The 16876-nt window shown below is 40.3% G+C and overlaps 1 protein-coding gene across 3 annotated transcripts in view; it reads right to left on the bottom strand.

Moving 5' to 3' along the window:
* Positions 1 to 1103: 1103 nt before the first annotated feature.
* ITGA8 (integrin subunit alpha 8) overlaps positions 1104 to 16876 on the bottom strand; it is a 111520-nt gene continuing 95747 nt past the window's right edge. Inside the window, exons 29-30 of one of the 3 annotated variants that reach the window (XM_077304448.1) lie at positions 8969 to 9091; positions 1104 to 4771 (exon numbers count right to left, since the gene is read on the bottom strand). In XM_077304448.1, coding sequence (XP_077160563.1) covers positions 4685 to 4771; positions 8969 to 9091 — 210 coding nt within the window. In that variant the 3' untranslated portion in view covers positions 1104 to 4684. Of the gene's footprint in view, positions 4772 to 8968; positions 9092 to 15850; positions 16539 to 16876 lie in introns of those variants that run through there. The other 2 variants (XM_077304449.1, XM_077304450.1) reach the window with 2 other exon arrangements.

Genomic DNA, 16876 nt, shown 5'->3' with positions numbered 1-16876 from the left:
TGCTGGCAGGAAGCAAAGTTTCCATGGGAGACATGGATTAAAGTAGCTGAGGTGTGTGTGGCATGCTAAAAAGTCCATTTTATTTTCAATGCTATTTTATTTTTAAGTAATACTATTTGGCTGAGATCACCAGAAGCTTCAGCCTGGGGTTGTCACCAATATGGAGGTGACACCAAGCTTCATATGTTTCTACCTAGGCCTCCAGAAGCAGCTGTGGAGGTCCAAGAATAGCATCTTGAAGCTGTGATCAAGAGGCTGAGATTGAACAAACTGAGACTTAATCTACACATGATGGAGGTGATGCTGGTTGGGAGTTCAGAGTTCTTAGCTGGAGCTGATCTACCAGCCATAAATGAGATTTTCTCTTGTAGATCAGGTTTAGAGCCTGAAGTTGCTCCTGGACTTGGCCTTGTTGATGAATGAATAGGTCAGTGACTTGTTGCTGGGACTGTCTACTTTCAGTTACATCTGGCTTGTAAGCTAGTTCCTTAATTAGATTCTGTTGGTCTAGTTGTGTGGATCCAGGTTACTGTAACATCCAGACTGGACTACTATAATGGAGCTCTAGGCTCTGCGTTAGAGTCCTCAGACTAGCCTAATCTTGTCAGATCTCAGAAGGCAAGCAGGGTTGCATGTGATTAGTTCTTGGATGAGAGACCAGCAAGGAAGTCCAGGGCAGGCAATGGCAAACCACCTCTGTTTGTTGCTTGCCTTGAAAACATTAAGGTGTCACAACAAGCTGGCTGTGACTTGACAGAACTTTCCATCACCAACGATCTCTAGAAGAGGTCTAAGAAATGTCAGGTGCTGCAGAATGTGACGGCAACACTCCTTTCTGTGGTCAGCCACTTTGAACATATAATGTCAGGGCTCTGTCACTTGCATTGATTGCCTGACCGCTTTCAAGCCCTTGATGCTTCTTACCTTGATAACTGGCTCCTCAAAGCTCTTGGACAATATCTCCACAGTACCAGTTACATTCCCACAGCTCTAAGAACATAGCAGACTGACTTAATTAGTTTGATATTTGATTCATCTTGCTGTATCAGACATGACATAGACAATGGAATTTTTTTTAGGGGCTTAGGCTAATAAAAACTGGGTTTCAGACAGGGAAGTTAATTTTTTATTTGTTAATCAATATATCCAACTTAAAAAAAACCACAAATGCCAGTGTAAACATGCGCCAGGTACATATATAATATAAAATATTGCACATACAAAAATCTTCAATATTATCTAATATTCCATTCATCTAAGAGGGTTGCAATGACACAGATAAGCATATGTTCAGCTGGGCAGTCCTTCTGCATAAGCTATTATTATAACACAACAACCCATTATTTACAAAAAGAGATATTTCTCTTCATGTTTGTGGGTGGGTATGCATAGATGACAATGGGGTATAGTTTACAGAAACTTAACAGCCCCTTTCCTAAAAGTTGTTTTCTTGGTTGAGTTTTCTGTTGCCAACATCACAGTGAATCAGATGCCAGAGCAACTAGTGTGTCAGTGCAATGGTTTTCAACCTTCTTGTCCTCAGTGAGTCCTTTCTGCATAGACTTGGCAGCTGAGGCACACATGAGCATCTGTTGTGCAAATTTTTGCATGTTGCTTTAGCATACAGACACTGACCAGGATAGCCCAGGCTTGCCAGATCTCATCAGATATCAGAAGCTAAGCAGGTCAGCCTGGGCTAATATTTGGATGGAAGACCTCCAAAGAGTACCAGGGTCATGACATGGAGGCAAGCAAATCACTTCTGAACATCTCTTGCCTTGAAAACCTTATAGGGTTGCCATAAGTTACTTGTGGAAAGGGGAGATAGACATGGTTTGGGTGCCTTGGAGATTTTAGGCTAAGCCTAGCTTGCTGATGGACCTTGCAGTTGTTCCTTTTGTAGACAACACTACTTTTGCCTCATATTCACATGGCACTGCAGAAGCGATAGTGGTGAACCACTCTTATTTTCTTCTAGTTCAGGAACTATCGATAACCTTCTGAGAAACTTCATTTTTTTCAGTTTGAAAATCATTGAGAGGGGCCAAGATTCTTCCATGACCTCTGTTCATGTGAAACACGATAAACTTAGTGGCAAATATTGACATTTTCTGTATCAAATTTACATCATTCAAACAGAAGTTCATTTATTTACAGTATTAATTTTTAATTTTATGGCATTGGGACCGAGTATCAGCATCTTTTTTTAAAGCCCTATATTAATATAAGCACTTTGGGAATTTAGTTTAAAATCAGTCATATCCTACAATTTTCTAATGAAATTGAAAAGGCAAAATAAGTCAATAAGTCAAACTGTTGTTAACGCTACAGCTAGACATTCAATAATGTATGCAATCATTTTATGCTGGGAACAAGATCGCTTCCTGCCATTTTGTGACTACTGTTATCACCCCATTTCAGACACAATTGGCTGTGTCTAGAGAAACAGATTTTATACTGAATTCTTTCAAATGTATTTTGTCTGGTGGTCAGCAGGTGTGATGGTAGTTTATTCCTTCTTTTCTCTGGATGAAAAGAGTGTAGAAGAATAACAAGCCATAAATCCTTGGCAGGCTCTGGAAATCGAAGGCTCAACACTCAGCAGTCTTTATTCTCTTTCCATCCCTCTGACAACAGATATCACAACTCTGCTTTGTAGCAGGCCCAACACTTAAGAATGGTGGAACAACTGGATGTAGGACACGATGATAAACATGAAATTAATAAACCACCTTGGGATAAGGGAAGAGTGCGAGTAGGACAAACATTTCAATCACCTCAATATTAAATGCAGGTAGAAAAAAAATAATATAGAAGGCTCAATACTTCATACAGATTTTCTACACCACTTTCTCCAACACATTTGGAATTAATTGCCAAGTAAGGTCTACCAGTTGTAGTTATTTTGATCCAGTTCTTTAAAAATTCTATGAACCAGTAAATGGCTGATGTTTCTAGAACAGCTCCAAATCTTGCAGCCTTGGGTCCGAAGATTGTCCTCCTGCAACTTATAGTTAAGAGTCATCATAAACACCAACAAACATGATAGAGAGGACAAAATTATTTCTGGTAAAGATCATCATCACGATTCCAGCATCATGTGTATCGGCAACAGCACGTGATCCTCTTGTATGCCCTGAATCCTGATTTCTCTAAAATGTTACATGAAAGGAAATGCATAAGGATTGACTGTCTCCACTGAAATGAATGGAAAAGCAATTAAATGTTGAGGGTAGGCCCAGGCACATGCTGGAGTTCTCAAGGTCAGAACAGATGGCTAGATCAGACTGTATGAATACAAGAACCAATGTCTCCAAAGTGTTTAATAATAAATTCAGGATGGAGAACAGAAGGAAGTTCTATTAGTTATGCAACATTCTGGAACAGCCTCTTGGAAAAGCCATGGGATCAAAAAAACCAAAATGCCTTAAGGATGTTAAAGCGAAGTTGGGAGGTTTTAGATCTGGCACTCAAATGTGTTGCAGTGGGATTCTGCCCTAAACCTTGGGGTCGTTTTCCCCAACCCGGATAATCAGAGGTCACCAACTAGAAATAGAGGAATATGGTGTATTCTAGTGAAACAAAGATTATCTTCTCTTGCCAATGACAGGTGACTGGGTTTTGCTTACAACAACAGCTTCACAGATCGTATTTAAAGTTAGATAGTGTATCTTCTCCTATGTCAGGTTGGCTAGCTGGTAACTCCTTTGCTTTTTGCTTTTCCATGTAGCATGGGGTTTAATACACATGGCTAGAAACAGCTGGGTAGGATTACTAAAACACAGATTAAAAAAAAAGACTTTTATTGAGAATTAGTCATCTCTTTCTTGCAGATGACACCTGTTTTTCAGTATTGTATAAGCAATATAAAATGGATAACCTGGATGGATCTCTTACTGTAGTATGGAGAAGGAGGGTTCAGTTCCTCGTGCCTTAGGGAATTGCAGTGAACTATATAATCTTCAGGGTCATTGTCCAGATTTAAGATTTTATGACTCCTATTGTACTTTTCACCATATAAAATAATTTATAATTCTGCTCCCCCCTGAACACTTTTAATGAGTCTATGGAATGTACAGGCTACACCCACTGTATTTACATGCAAGATAATGTAGCTGTTACCGTCAGTATAAGATTTCAGAATGTCTAGTTAGTTGCCCAGTCTATAAAAGGTGTAAAAATAAATAATTGTGCCTTGTTGATGAAGTATTTTTAAAGGCTATTTTTTGCTTTTCAGAAGTACTTTCACAGTACCAACATATTGCTTGTCTCCCTGAGCCAGAGTCTCCTAAAAAGTTCTTATTCTTAGGGAGATGCCACAATGTTCTGCCATTATACAGTAGTGTTTGAACATTTTGTCCTGGCTGTCTTCTAAGCCAACACGGGCCTTTCATCTCTGCACGGTTCAGACTATGCGTGCTTTTAATGCACCACATGTGTTGCAAGGTCCAGAGTGATTAAAAAAAAAAAAAACTTCCTGCTCATCATCTGGGTATGTTTTCGAGGCAGCAATAAATGTTCTTTTCTGCCTACTATGGTCATTATGTAGTGCATATGTAGAACATTGCATGGTTCGGATTGCAACATCTTGGCAGTCTTGAGTTCAAAGGAAGGCTGCTGGTAGATGAAATATCTAGCATGGTTCTGGTCTTGATCAGGACTCTCCGCCTCAGTTAAATCTCTTCTATGTGTCAGTAGTCTTGTCACTTGTCAAATGAACCCTGTCGGCCATGTCATCTCTAGGGGGCCTAGCTCTGTCAAAGAAGCCGCACTAGGACAAAAGAGAAACAAACAAGTAAACATAGAGGCCTTCTCTCCAGCCATAATGCCATCATTTCTCTGTTGCTCTCAGTAGAGTTTGGTTACACATGCTGCAACAAATGGGCCCGGAACAAGCAGGTCCTGCCAATATTTTTGCTTTAAAAAGTACTCACACCAAATCCCCAAGCTGCTTTTCATAATGGCTGGTCCAAATGTCCCAATACCCATCTAGGGACAACACCCTATTAGGATTGTAGTTGGCGAGTCCACATAGAGAATGTAGCCTTTGAAATTCATTTACCATAGGTTGGCCCCAAACACAAAGAAAATTTTCCCAGAGCATCATGTTGCTAATTGCTGCTGGTCCATACAGACAGGGTCAGCCAAATGGTAAGCAGATTCCAGACATGATGGCCCAGTCCAATGTGTACTTAAAGCATGCAGAAGCAGTTAACAGTAGCATCTACAGGCACATATTCTCTAGGCAGAGGTATGGTTCAAACCACCCATAAGAAAGAGTTTGAGATTTCTAACAGCAATTCTCTCAGACAAGAAACCAGGAGAGGTTTGTATGGATTCTAGAGATAGAGACCTATCAGACTATTTGAGAGTAAATGTTATAGAATTCATGGCTTGCTTGCTTGATCAAAGTGAATTCATCTGTAAAACTGAAGTGGTAACTGAAATGGAGAAGCCACCAAATAGTAATATTTTCTCTCTTTGTTTATTTTTTGGCAAACTGGATATTTGATTTTGCTCTTTCAGACTGACTGAGATTACAGTCCCAAAAGTCCTCGCTTCCCATGTGGTCTAATGGTAGAAACATTGATCAAAAGTATGGTGCTCATATAGTACTAAATATCAGCCTGCAGCAGTTCACCACTGCTGGGCATACCTGAAAAGCAAAGTCCTTTCAGGACTCACCTTTTCAGATTGTAGCTGACCTATTCTGCATTACCCCATCGAATGAGGTGAGATCTAAAAGTGGGGTGGATTACTAACATCTGAGAACCTTGAATTCTCAGATGAGTCTCTCAACTGGTTAATCTACCAGTCAGAGACTTTAGATTTCGATTGTCTGTTCACCGTTTGGGGATCTTTCACGTACAGAGTATTCTTTGGAAAGCAGACTAGCAATGGGTGTCATGAATATTCTATTCCTCATATGAGTTCTACTCTCCATTCATTACCAACCAGCCTTGCATCGTTGCCAGCTCTGGGTTGGAAAACATCTGGAGATTTTGGAGTCTGAGAATGAAGGAGGGGTGAGGTGTCAGTGGGGTATGATGCCAGAGAGCACACCTTCCAAAGGAGCCATTTTCTCCTAGTCAACTGATCTCTGTTGCCTGGAAATTGGTTGTAATCCCAGGAAATCTCCAGCTTCCATCTGAGGGTTATCAACCCTATGTATCTGCCCAGCCACTGTCCCCAGTTTAGGGCTTAGAGGGCTTAGAATTTCCATTTTTGCGGCCAGTCAGGGTTGCAAAAACAGAAGGGGTGTCACCTAGCACTCGGCAGGCCATAATTCATGGATAGTGGACTGTTTTCAGCTTTGTGTCTGAGAAGTTGTGCAGGCCTAAAACAGCGAATACTCTGTAGAAATATCTAGACTGTGATATAAATTATTCAGAAATCAAAGTTCAATATGAGAGTTCCTAAGCATTTTATACATTCTTAATATCTAAAGTTTTTTTTTAAGGGTTTTAAAGTTAAATCAGTTATATTTAATTTGATTATTAAAATTTCATTCCGAGTTTCCAAATTTAAATCTTATGGTTTTTACTTTTTAAAAATATGATATATTACACGGTTTTCAAACACAACCTGGTTTTAAATTAAACTTGAATTGAACAGAAATGAACATGTTACCTTTTACCCCTTTTAAATCTCATGTCACACTAAATTAAAACTCAACAAAGTTTGAATCCTGCGGCACTTTTAAGACCAGCAAAGTTTAATGCTGGGTTCAGCTTTCTCATGCAAGGACACTTCTTTACAGACCATGAAAGCTTCTACCCGGAATTAAACTTTGTTTGGCTGCTTCAGACCAACATGGCAACTCCACTGGAATTAAAATTACAGGGGGAAATATTTGAATTCTGAACTCATCTTCTACAAATACGATAGAATAAACCATGTTATCATGACAAAGTATTAATATTTATGATTCTATCGGCTAAACACAGAGACATTTTATTTTCATTTTCTGGAAAAATTCCTAGTAATCACTTTGCTTCTTAAAAGCAACTGTCCAGAAAAGCTAACTTCGTTGGATTGTGGCCATCTTCTTATAAGCAAATTATGTTCTTCGTATGAGTACCGAGAGCAGAAACTCTTACATTCGATGACTGCTTCCCAAGCAGATGCAACTGTAGTGCAGAAGACATATGGGATGCACAACAGAGGATTTGGAATAATCTATTTCCATGGTTATAACAACCAAGCATGCACACATTTGTACTAACGTGAAATGCATGACTTAGAAGTGGGAAATGCGATCTTTTTTGGCAATTTCAATAATGATTTAAAATGCTATCTAAATTCCCTTGATTGAAATCAGTCCACCTCATGTGATCTTATCTTAGGTCTATGCACAAGCTAGTTTGCTTTTTGGATATACCATCAATAAGAATGAAATACATAGAAGCCATACAGGAAGTTGCAAAAAAGCCTTTCATGTGATAGATTATTCTCTTCCCAAGGAATTGGTTAAATTGCTATTATTGACTGAGGATGCTCCACTGATTTTGTTGGGCATGTAATAAAATTAAGCAAGTGCCTCTCCTGGGCAACAACCTTACTTACATTTGCTATAGACCTTCATTTAGGGTCAAGTTAATAAAACAAACATATTCATGGGGAGATCATATCAGATGCCAGAAGCAATATCAGAATTGAATGAGTAAAATCTGCACTGGCACTTCATGATGACTTTTAAACCTGTAAAGGTTTAGAACTTGAATGTATAACATCAGGCAAGAGATCTCAAGTATTATGCAATTTCAAACAATGCTAACTAAGTGATAAAATCTAAGAGGCTGACAGAAGTGGGAAAATACTGGCCCACGGTGGACTGGGCAATATGTTCACAAATATTATAAATGCCTCTAATAAATGGTAAATTCAAGTGGGCAGTGAAAAACCTGGTTGTTCATTTAGTCTGAGGAAGAGTTCCTGCAATCAAAGACTCACGCCTTGAATAAATCTTTGTTGGTCTTATTGGGCTCAGTTTTTGTTCTGATTAATGGTTTCAGTAATGGTGGGAAGTGAAAATGAGGTTGCTTCCTTACTCCCTACTAATTCTTAAACAACTGGACATCATGACACTCTCATGTTCAGCCTGGGCATACTGTGAACAGATTGGATGGGAGGACAATTGGCCATTAACCAGTTTCATGGAGAAGGACAGAAACTGGAACCATTAATGCCAGCTAAATAAGTCCTGGGAGAGTATTCCTACAGGTATGTAAGACCTGGCTGGGAACACAGACAAAAGCCTTGTCCCTCAATCTGTGGCCCAGTATCATGCCATACTGGAGGAACCATCAGCTGTTCTGGATATCCTTTTTAATGGTATGAGAGAAAAGCAGAATTAAAATACTCTCAATAAACAAAATCATTTGCTTGTGACATCTGAATTGAGTCTCTGCTTGGCTGTGCGTATTTTTAGCCAATTGTTTCCAAACCCCGAAACAAAACCTTGTAAACTGCCAGTGACTTCATTGATTGCAAGTCTTCAGCGACATAGTAAAAACATCAAAGAGAACCTACTGATATTAAAATAAAATCACTTGCAGAGTTAAAAATATAACATTTTCCTCTCTAAATAGGGTGCAAGATCATGTTACAAAAGAGAATTCCTTGAGGTTTTAAGCAGAAAACAACATTAGAGACACTCCTTTGTAGCATGTTACAGAAAGTACAACTCTTGGGACAAAAGAAGATCACAGGTTTCCGAGTTCTCAGCCAGTCTCTCACTGCTCACATATAATGAGCTTTTAGTAATGCAGAATTCAGAAAACAAACTGCCTCTTAGAAGATCAGTAAACATGAATGTTTAGTTATCTCTCATAAATCTAGCACCCATCTATGTCTTTGAATGTTTTGCTCAGAAGATCACAAGTTATCCCCTCTCTTTTCTGGGGGGAGGGGTAACTTCAAACATTGGTTATAGTTTTCTCTCCTGCCCCTAAAACATGCAACTTACCTTCCACAAAGCTAAAGTCAACATAGCCAGCACCAGCAGTCCAAGGAGTACAGCTAATATTACAACCCACAGAGGAATTACAAAGGAAATATTTGGAGTGGCCCAAATAACAGATGTGTTTATCTGAAAATGAAAGATGGAAGAAAGATGAATAAAATGAAATGAAGGGCAGGTGGGGGGGGGGGAGGAAACCCAAACAATGAGAACATAGAAATAGCCTGCTTCAAGACAGACCCAAAGTAGGCTCCTCATTGTCACCTACAGTTCCCAACTCAAATCAGTCCATCATATCCTCATGACCTGCAAGCCTTTCTGGGTAATAAGATCTTTCTCACACAGGACATGGGTGGCAGGACTTTCCTTGCTCACAGATAAGGCTTACAACAGCTTCCTGCAATGAACAAAGATGGCAACTTTGCCCCTACAATACACTCAAGGCAGGACTAATAAAATCAGGAAAACCCTCTTGGGTTCATCCGCTTGCTCATTCTTCCTTGCAATAAATGCCATCATCTGTCAACCATGCCCTTCTGGTTTCTGGACTGGATTAACAGGTTAGTCCCTAATATAAAAGAATAAATGGGCATTAAAATGGGCATTAAAAAAGAATAAATCTGACATTAAAAATTACCATGTTGAAAAACCAGTAAGCGAACATTGCAATTTTTCCAATAGTGTTCTGTTGCCATTATAAAAGCCACGATTCTTGGACAGAACAATTTAAAAGGGAGAGCCCAACGTGATGGGTAGAATTAGGAGTCATTAATTAGTTAAATATTATAACACTTCAAGGTTTGAACAACAATGTCGATTTCTCACAATGGGTGCTAATTTTTTAATGTCACCATCTCCCCTTTACAGATGTTAATTTGTTCAGTGAATTGTTCAGACTCACAAAAGATGATGCCAGAATAAATTGTGAGCCTTTAAGGTACCGGTGAAGTTTTGTTTAATAGTATCTACACAGAGAAAACCAGGGACAAGAGGACTATTGTACGTAAAAATACTGCAATAGCAGAGAACCCTCCATATGTCTCAGGGGTACCCTGAGAACTGACATTTGTGAGAAGAATTCAATCAAGCATGAACAGACCCCTGGCACTGTTCCGCACCTAACACTCTGTGCCCAAGTAAGGATAAAGAAATGCAAAAGACATGTACCTTCTGTCACTTCTGAATGGAGGATTCATGTTTAAAACCACCACTTCAAACACAAGTGACATCTTTGAAATATGCAAATTTTGGATCACCTTTCTCTACTTGAATACAGTATGTCAAGGCTACGGTACCTAGGATTTCTATGGAGAAAGAACAGGGGAGTTGAAACTGGTTTAGGTTTACATTAGGCTGTAAACCAAATAAGCTGGAACTGCTCCGGATAATGGCATAAGCAAGAGTCAATCTCACTTCCAGCTGGCATTAGACTTCTGCTGACACAGCTACATACCTTCGTAGCATTTGAGCAAGAAGCCCCTCAGCAACATGTAACTCATCATCTTTTTGTTACAGGAATAACACTTAAAGGTATTGGATTTGAATGCTTAAAAAAAATGGATGTCGTTTTTAGAGGCTAGTGTTCTTGGAAGATGGCATGTAACAGTATTTTAGGACATCTCAGATGTAAAAATAACTTACAGTTCAACAGAAGTATTAAATGTATTAACACCACCTCACACACTCTGGTTTAAACCAGACCACAAAAACTTGCCCAAATAAATAGAACTTATAAAGTCTTTGAAAAACACATACACTTTGGCTTTGTGAGGCCCTCCAGAGGAAGATTATATCTTTTCCAGCAAAAAGAAATTATATATTTTTCCAGCCTACCATTTCCCCCAACATTTTGGAACTCTCGTATTGCAGCTTTACATAATAAATATCCAACTTCCATCTAGCCGAAGTTTATAATAGTGCTCATCTCCAGTACTGCCCACTTAGATGAATGGCGTGTTAACGAGAACTCTGAAAGCCCATTCTTACACTATATTGTAGAAATGGACATTGTAAGTACAGCTTCTGAGTATTTCATGCAGGTCTTACCTGTGGTCAGATCAGTGATCTGAAACTTATTTCACCACAAGTGAGATCTGTATTATCAGCAATTTAGGATTGCTTTAGAAGTATTAATGAGGCTCACATATGCATATACTTGCTTTCTGAATCAACTGGGGATTAACTGTCAAGTGAAAAAGCACATCACCAAGATTCCAGGTCGATATATTTTATAACTTTATTCTATTTGTTGATTCTTGTCCATGGCTGCTTCCACACTGGGATTTTTCCTGGATGGAAAACAGGAAGCTCCCAGATTTCTTAGGAAGGCCCATGACCTCATGATCATTCCAAGAATGATGGTATTTCCATGACTCTCCCTTTTAATCCAAGGGGGGAGGGAAACAATCTGTTTTTCTTTGCTTTAATGGAGGATACTCTTTGGCTGCTCCAACCAGAGCCACCGCTGGAAGGACACACAGAATTAAGTTCCACCATCAAAATGGTACATGGCAGCTCACAGCCATGCACCATAGCCTCAGTAGCCCTTATAAGAAGTCTTTCCCCATTTCTCTGTTGAGCCATGCTATAGCATTAAAGCAGCCTTTCTCTACTTTTTTACTGTTGAGAACCTCCTGAAACATCCTTCAGGCTTCAAGAAACCCCAAAAGTGGCACAATTGTGCAGAATATGGTTGGGAAGCATAGCTGTGGACATGCCCACCCAGGGCCCCTCCCCTTCCCACCCCCTCCAGGTCCATCACTGGCCATTGGGAGGGGAGCAGCCAACATGTCCATATATGGTCATATCATACTATGGTTGGGGGCTTCAACGTGCTTTGGCAATCACAGAAGCCTGAGGTGGCTAGTGCTGCGGAGGAGCAGCGCCGGCACACCAGCTGGCATGCCACCACCACTGCCGCCCCTCCTCTTCATGCTGCTGGCCGCCTCGGGCTTCCATAATCGCCGAAGCACCTAAACATACATCACACTATAACAAATTTTAAAAATATATAAAAAATCAACTCCCACCTATTTGGGAAACCCTTCTAGAAGCCTCAGGGTTTCATGAAACTCTAGTTGGGAAAGCCTGCATTAAAGTGTAGCTTGTTAAAGAAGGGAAGCGGAACTGAAAGGGGAGTGTTCATCACTGCATATGTCCTCTTGCACAGTTGTAATGACGTGATGGTGAAGCAGAAGCAGAGAGTGTTATAGAGACAGGATGTGTGGATCCAAGCCTTGTCCTACTTGCTTCTGCTATTGGCAAGCAAGCAGAGGTGAGTTTTTGTATCCTTATCTGTCTGCACCCCAATTCCTAGCCTCCCTTGTTCTGGGTGTGATTCCGTGTTTGTCTTAAAGTCAGGATGCTGAGAAACCTGAGCCAGCTTCTCAGGTTATGGCAGAATTTATGTTACCTGAGTCTGATTATTGACCCAGTCATGACCTGACTGTATCCAGTGGAGCTTGGTGGCCTGTGGCATTCTAACTGCATTTACACAGCAGCTTTTAATCCAAGGAAGAAATGCACAATTTAAATTTGAAAATGAAACACGCCCAGGTTTTATTTTGTTGGAAACTTGGGGGTGAGATAATAGCAATAACAAGCCAGTTGCTAATGCACAGAGATGCAATTCAGCTCTCAAGGATTTCCCCATCCTTCATGCACCAAATACATGGGAGATGATTGAGGATGAAACATGAGTTCTCTTCCAGTGCCTATTTGGGAACCTATGAGCTGGAAAGACTTCCTAGGTCAGCAGGCCCAGCCATCACAACAGAAGAGGCTCATTTCAGCTAGCTAATAAATATTTTTGAATGGTTCCTTGTCTCCGTTAACAAGGCTGTAGCTGTCATGAAAGCATAAGGGCAGCATGAATGAAGAAAAGGTCAGGAGTTCTATTTGTGGCAATTACTCAGCCAAAGAGAAAATGAAGTAGTGCAGAAGGTTCCAGGATGTTGATACTGCAGATATTACAGCTGCTGGGACTTCCTCAACCAGAAAAGAAAATCCAGGATTTCTTTCTTTTCACGGTGACAGTTCAAAAATCTCAACCAATCTTGATCTTTGCACAACTCCAAGCATGCTGGCAGCTCTTTTAAAGGCAACTTTTTGTAGTCCCCCCTCCTAGTATCTCCCAGAGATTTCTGGCAAAAACAACAAGGGAAAAAATGAATTGGGAAGGATCTGCCCCTGGGGGTCAACACCTCTTGAGCAGGGGTGGTGGCGGCAGCTTTGCCTTCATGGTTGCTATGGCCCCAGCACTGTTCCCTTCACTTCGTAGGAATCAGTGGTACCCACTGACTGTGGAAGGAACCAATTACCACCCATGATAGCACATCACGAGTAAATAAAATGACAATGATTAAAGTACATGCTGAGTCCCAAAAAGAGACAGGGTAAGGCAGATGTAGTTGGATCTATGCTCTGGGAAGGGTTTTCATTGCTACAGATTTATAAGCAAAATTGTTTTTCTTGAATAGCAGTCTGTAAATAATTTTACTTGTATCCATTTTATTCTAGTGTATTTTCACACCACGAAATCTGAATTCTGCCAAAAAATAAATCCTGATATCAGTGCCGATAGAATGCAAGCCAGACAATGGTGCATATTTCAAAAGGAAATTGTGAAACATTGCCTTGAGTTATACCATGGATGAAAAAAGCTTGAAAGGAACGGATGGTGGTACAGTGGTTAAAAAGTGAAATAATAGGCAGGTAACATTGTGAAGAGCCAACAAAGTGTCCAAGGGTGCTACATACTAGCTGTAGCAGTATAACTGTTTTAAATAATAAAATGTTTTATTAGAACTTTTCCTTCCAGCAAACGGAATGTGGAGAAATTCTCAGCAACTGCTTTACAAGACAGATTAGGCTCTCTAAAGCCAACAATCCAATGATCTTCATGAATGAACAGGGGTTTGTGCCCGGTCCTTCTGAATGGCTAAACATTCTTTCAATCAATCACTTTGTAACAGAACAACAGTGTAGAAATCTCCCAAATAAATATCGCTTGGGATTCACAATGTCCAGTGATTCCTCTGTGTACCTTCACATTTTCCCTCATTGCTACGAGGACTAGAAACATCATTCAGAAAGCAAACCAACAGTACGGTTTACAAAATGAAGCTGCCTTTTTTTATCCGTCCAGCTCAAGCTTTGTCAAAAATGTGTTTGAGGCTTCTTGGAATTTCATGTACAGAGACACCTTCATGGATGGAAAACTGGGAAGCACCTGGCCATTACAGGCATGCAGATGAATCAAGAAGGAGAGAGCCTGGAGGAGCCTGCCCTTTGTCTTTTTTGATTTGTTTTGTTTTGCAAGCCTACTTATAAAAGCAGACCAGATGTTAACCCAAATAGGTTTTTATTTATGACTCCCAATAGGTGTGTGCTCTTCAACTTGGAAGGCTCCCGTATTTCCCATGTGTTTTTAACTTTAATACTTTGTTGAGTGCCTAGACCTAGTTAAGTGTTCTTCTTTTTATGGTCTGTTCTTTAATTACAACAAAAGAAGATTTTTTTAAAGCTAGCAATGAGAACCATCCTTCGCCTCTCCTGTTTTATCTAAGGTGGCCTGTTATGGGGCTGTGGAATTTTTCTACAAAACGTATGTGTTTTTGGCAGAGCTCTTCTGACAAGTTTTGGCTACCCTGCACGGTCGGTGTTAAAAGAACTCCTTGTGCAGAACAAAGAATATAGTCTGCATGTTCTTTTATCAAGTGAAGAAAGAACCATGGTGGGCAACAGGGGAACAGGAGTGGATCAATGGGAATTAATCTCCTCTCCTCTCCTCTCCTCTCCTCTCCTCTCCTCTCCTCTCCTCTCCTCTCCTCTCCTCTCCTCTCCTCTCCTCTCCTCTCCTCTCCGTGTGGGATTCCTCTGTGCGGGATATCCTCTCCTCTCCTTTCCTCTCCAATCCACCCCAGGATCCACCCTCAGTTATCCAGGAGTCTCCTTACGCAGAGTTGGCAACACTTAAGTGGCTGAAATAATGGCTGTGGACTAATTGGTGGGAGAGATGATGTGGTCCTACAAGAAGACTTCAAGTTTAAAAAAAGAACTTTTCTCCATAATTCTGTGTTGTTCCTAAAGGCCTTGAATAAATTAAACTATGCCATACTTTCCTATGACAAAAGAAAACTTGACAAAGGAAAACTTGACAAAGGAAAACTTGGACAGAACGGCAACAGAATTACAAGTTTTCCCCATTTAAATTTATATTTAGAGTAGATTTGATTTTTTAGCAAATGACTGTAGTGCTATTGATGCTTGTGTTGCTGATGTTTAGTCATTCTCGCTTTACGGTGGCTGAAGTACTATAAATTACGCTTTAATAATCTCTATATTACTCTCAAACAAACATTTACTTTTTCATGTTTTTAAAAGGGGCCCAAAGCAGTATTTAAAAGCTTCCCGGAGCCCGGACTCATAATTAATACTGACACGGGTGTTTGCGTATTATGGTTCCCTTGTATAAATATACTTAATACAAAGCACAAAGCACGTTTAAGATAAATATGCCTGAACATCAATTCTACAGATGTCTCAGTTAGAATATGGCACATTTAAACCTTCAAATGACCACCCTCTTTACCAATGGTACTGCACATATTACCAAGTACACTTTCAAATATGCCTCAAGGGTATTTACCCAAGATAGTAGAGGAATAATTTAATAAGCATGACAATACATTATTTCAGAATCATTACCCAAAGACACAGATTGGAGGAATGATACATGCTAGATCAGGGTAGTCAAACTGCGGCCCTCCAGATGTCCATGAACTACAATTCCCAGGAGCCCCCTGCCAGCATTCGCTGGCAGGGGGCTCCTGGGAATTGTAGTCCATGGATATCTGGAGGGCCGCAGTTTGACTACCCCTGTGCTAGATAGCACAGGTTGCACATTTCTCAATAGCTAAATGCAACCTCTGTGAGTACGTGAACAAGGTAGGGCCACAATCTTCATGTAAGTTTGTAAGCTTCATCAAAGCTATGGCTGCTGTTGTGGGATAAATGCTTTTGCGGACTGTTAATAATCTGGTCCAGCAAAACTATTCTTAGGCTCTCACTGTGGGATAACATCAGGTCTAGGAATACAAGTTCATTTTTTATTCATTTATTGTATAAAGGTGACTACAGGGAAAGTCAGCAACCTCTGACAAGAGGGGGGGGGGGTTCTTGCTTCTTGACTCATCATCTCCTCTTCATCAAATGTTCACACCAACAATAGCAGGTTTGTTTTCTCTAGGGGGTGGAACTGATTGTTCCACAGAGTAATGGTGCCTCGTGAGGGTCCCAAGAGAAGAAAAATTGACTGGCTGAAACAATGGCATTTGTTCACATATTTCAGGGCAACAACCTTGCGATAGCAGCCTCTGATCTTGGGTTAGTTAAAGAAACAATGTCCAAATTCTCTACTTAATCTGTTAGCATTTTACATAAGACATTGCCTGCAAGCCTCGCTGATCGACTTCAGGAGAAGTGAAAAGTATTGCTAGCAAAGGCTCCAAAATAATTTTGTGCCTACAACACATCAAGCTGTAGATTTGGCAAGGCTCCACCTCCACGGTCAGATCTGAGAAGACATGAAAGCGCTATCATTTCCCAAGCATTTAAAGTTGATGTTTTGGGCATCTGGCAGTAAATCAGCTCCATGGGATAATATGCTGCATTCTTGAGTAATACTGTAAAAATCCTTAACTGATCATTTGGTACATCATCTGAGACTTGTTGGGAGCAGCAGGCTATCACCTGTGGCAAAACACTTCAGTACAGATGGAGCCTGCCCGTAGCAGCCATTTTGAGACATGTGTTTCTAGTATGAAACACAGGCAGCAAGAAAACATTAAAACCCCCAGAATTTATCTTTTACTGTGGTATCTTTGAACCTCTGTGAAGGAGCAATGAACATTA

This window comes from Paroedura picta, chromosome 11, assembly GCF_049243985.1.
Source record: "Paroedura picta isolate Pp20150507F chromosome 11, Ppicta_v3.0, whole genome shotgun sequence".
NCBI lineage: Eukaryota > Metazoa > Chordata > Lepidosauria > Squamata > Gekkonidae > Paroedura > Paroedura picta.
The sequence above is the reverse complement of the archived record's forward strand: the minus strand, read 5'-3'. Positions and strand labels throughout refer to the sequence as shown.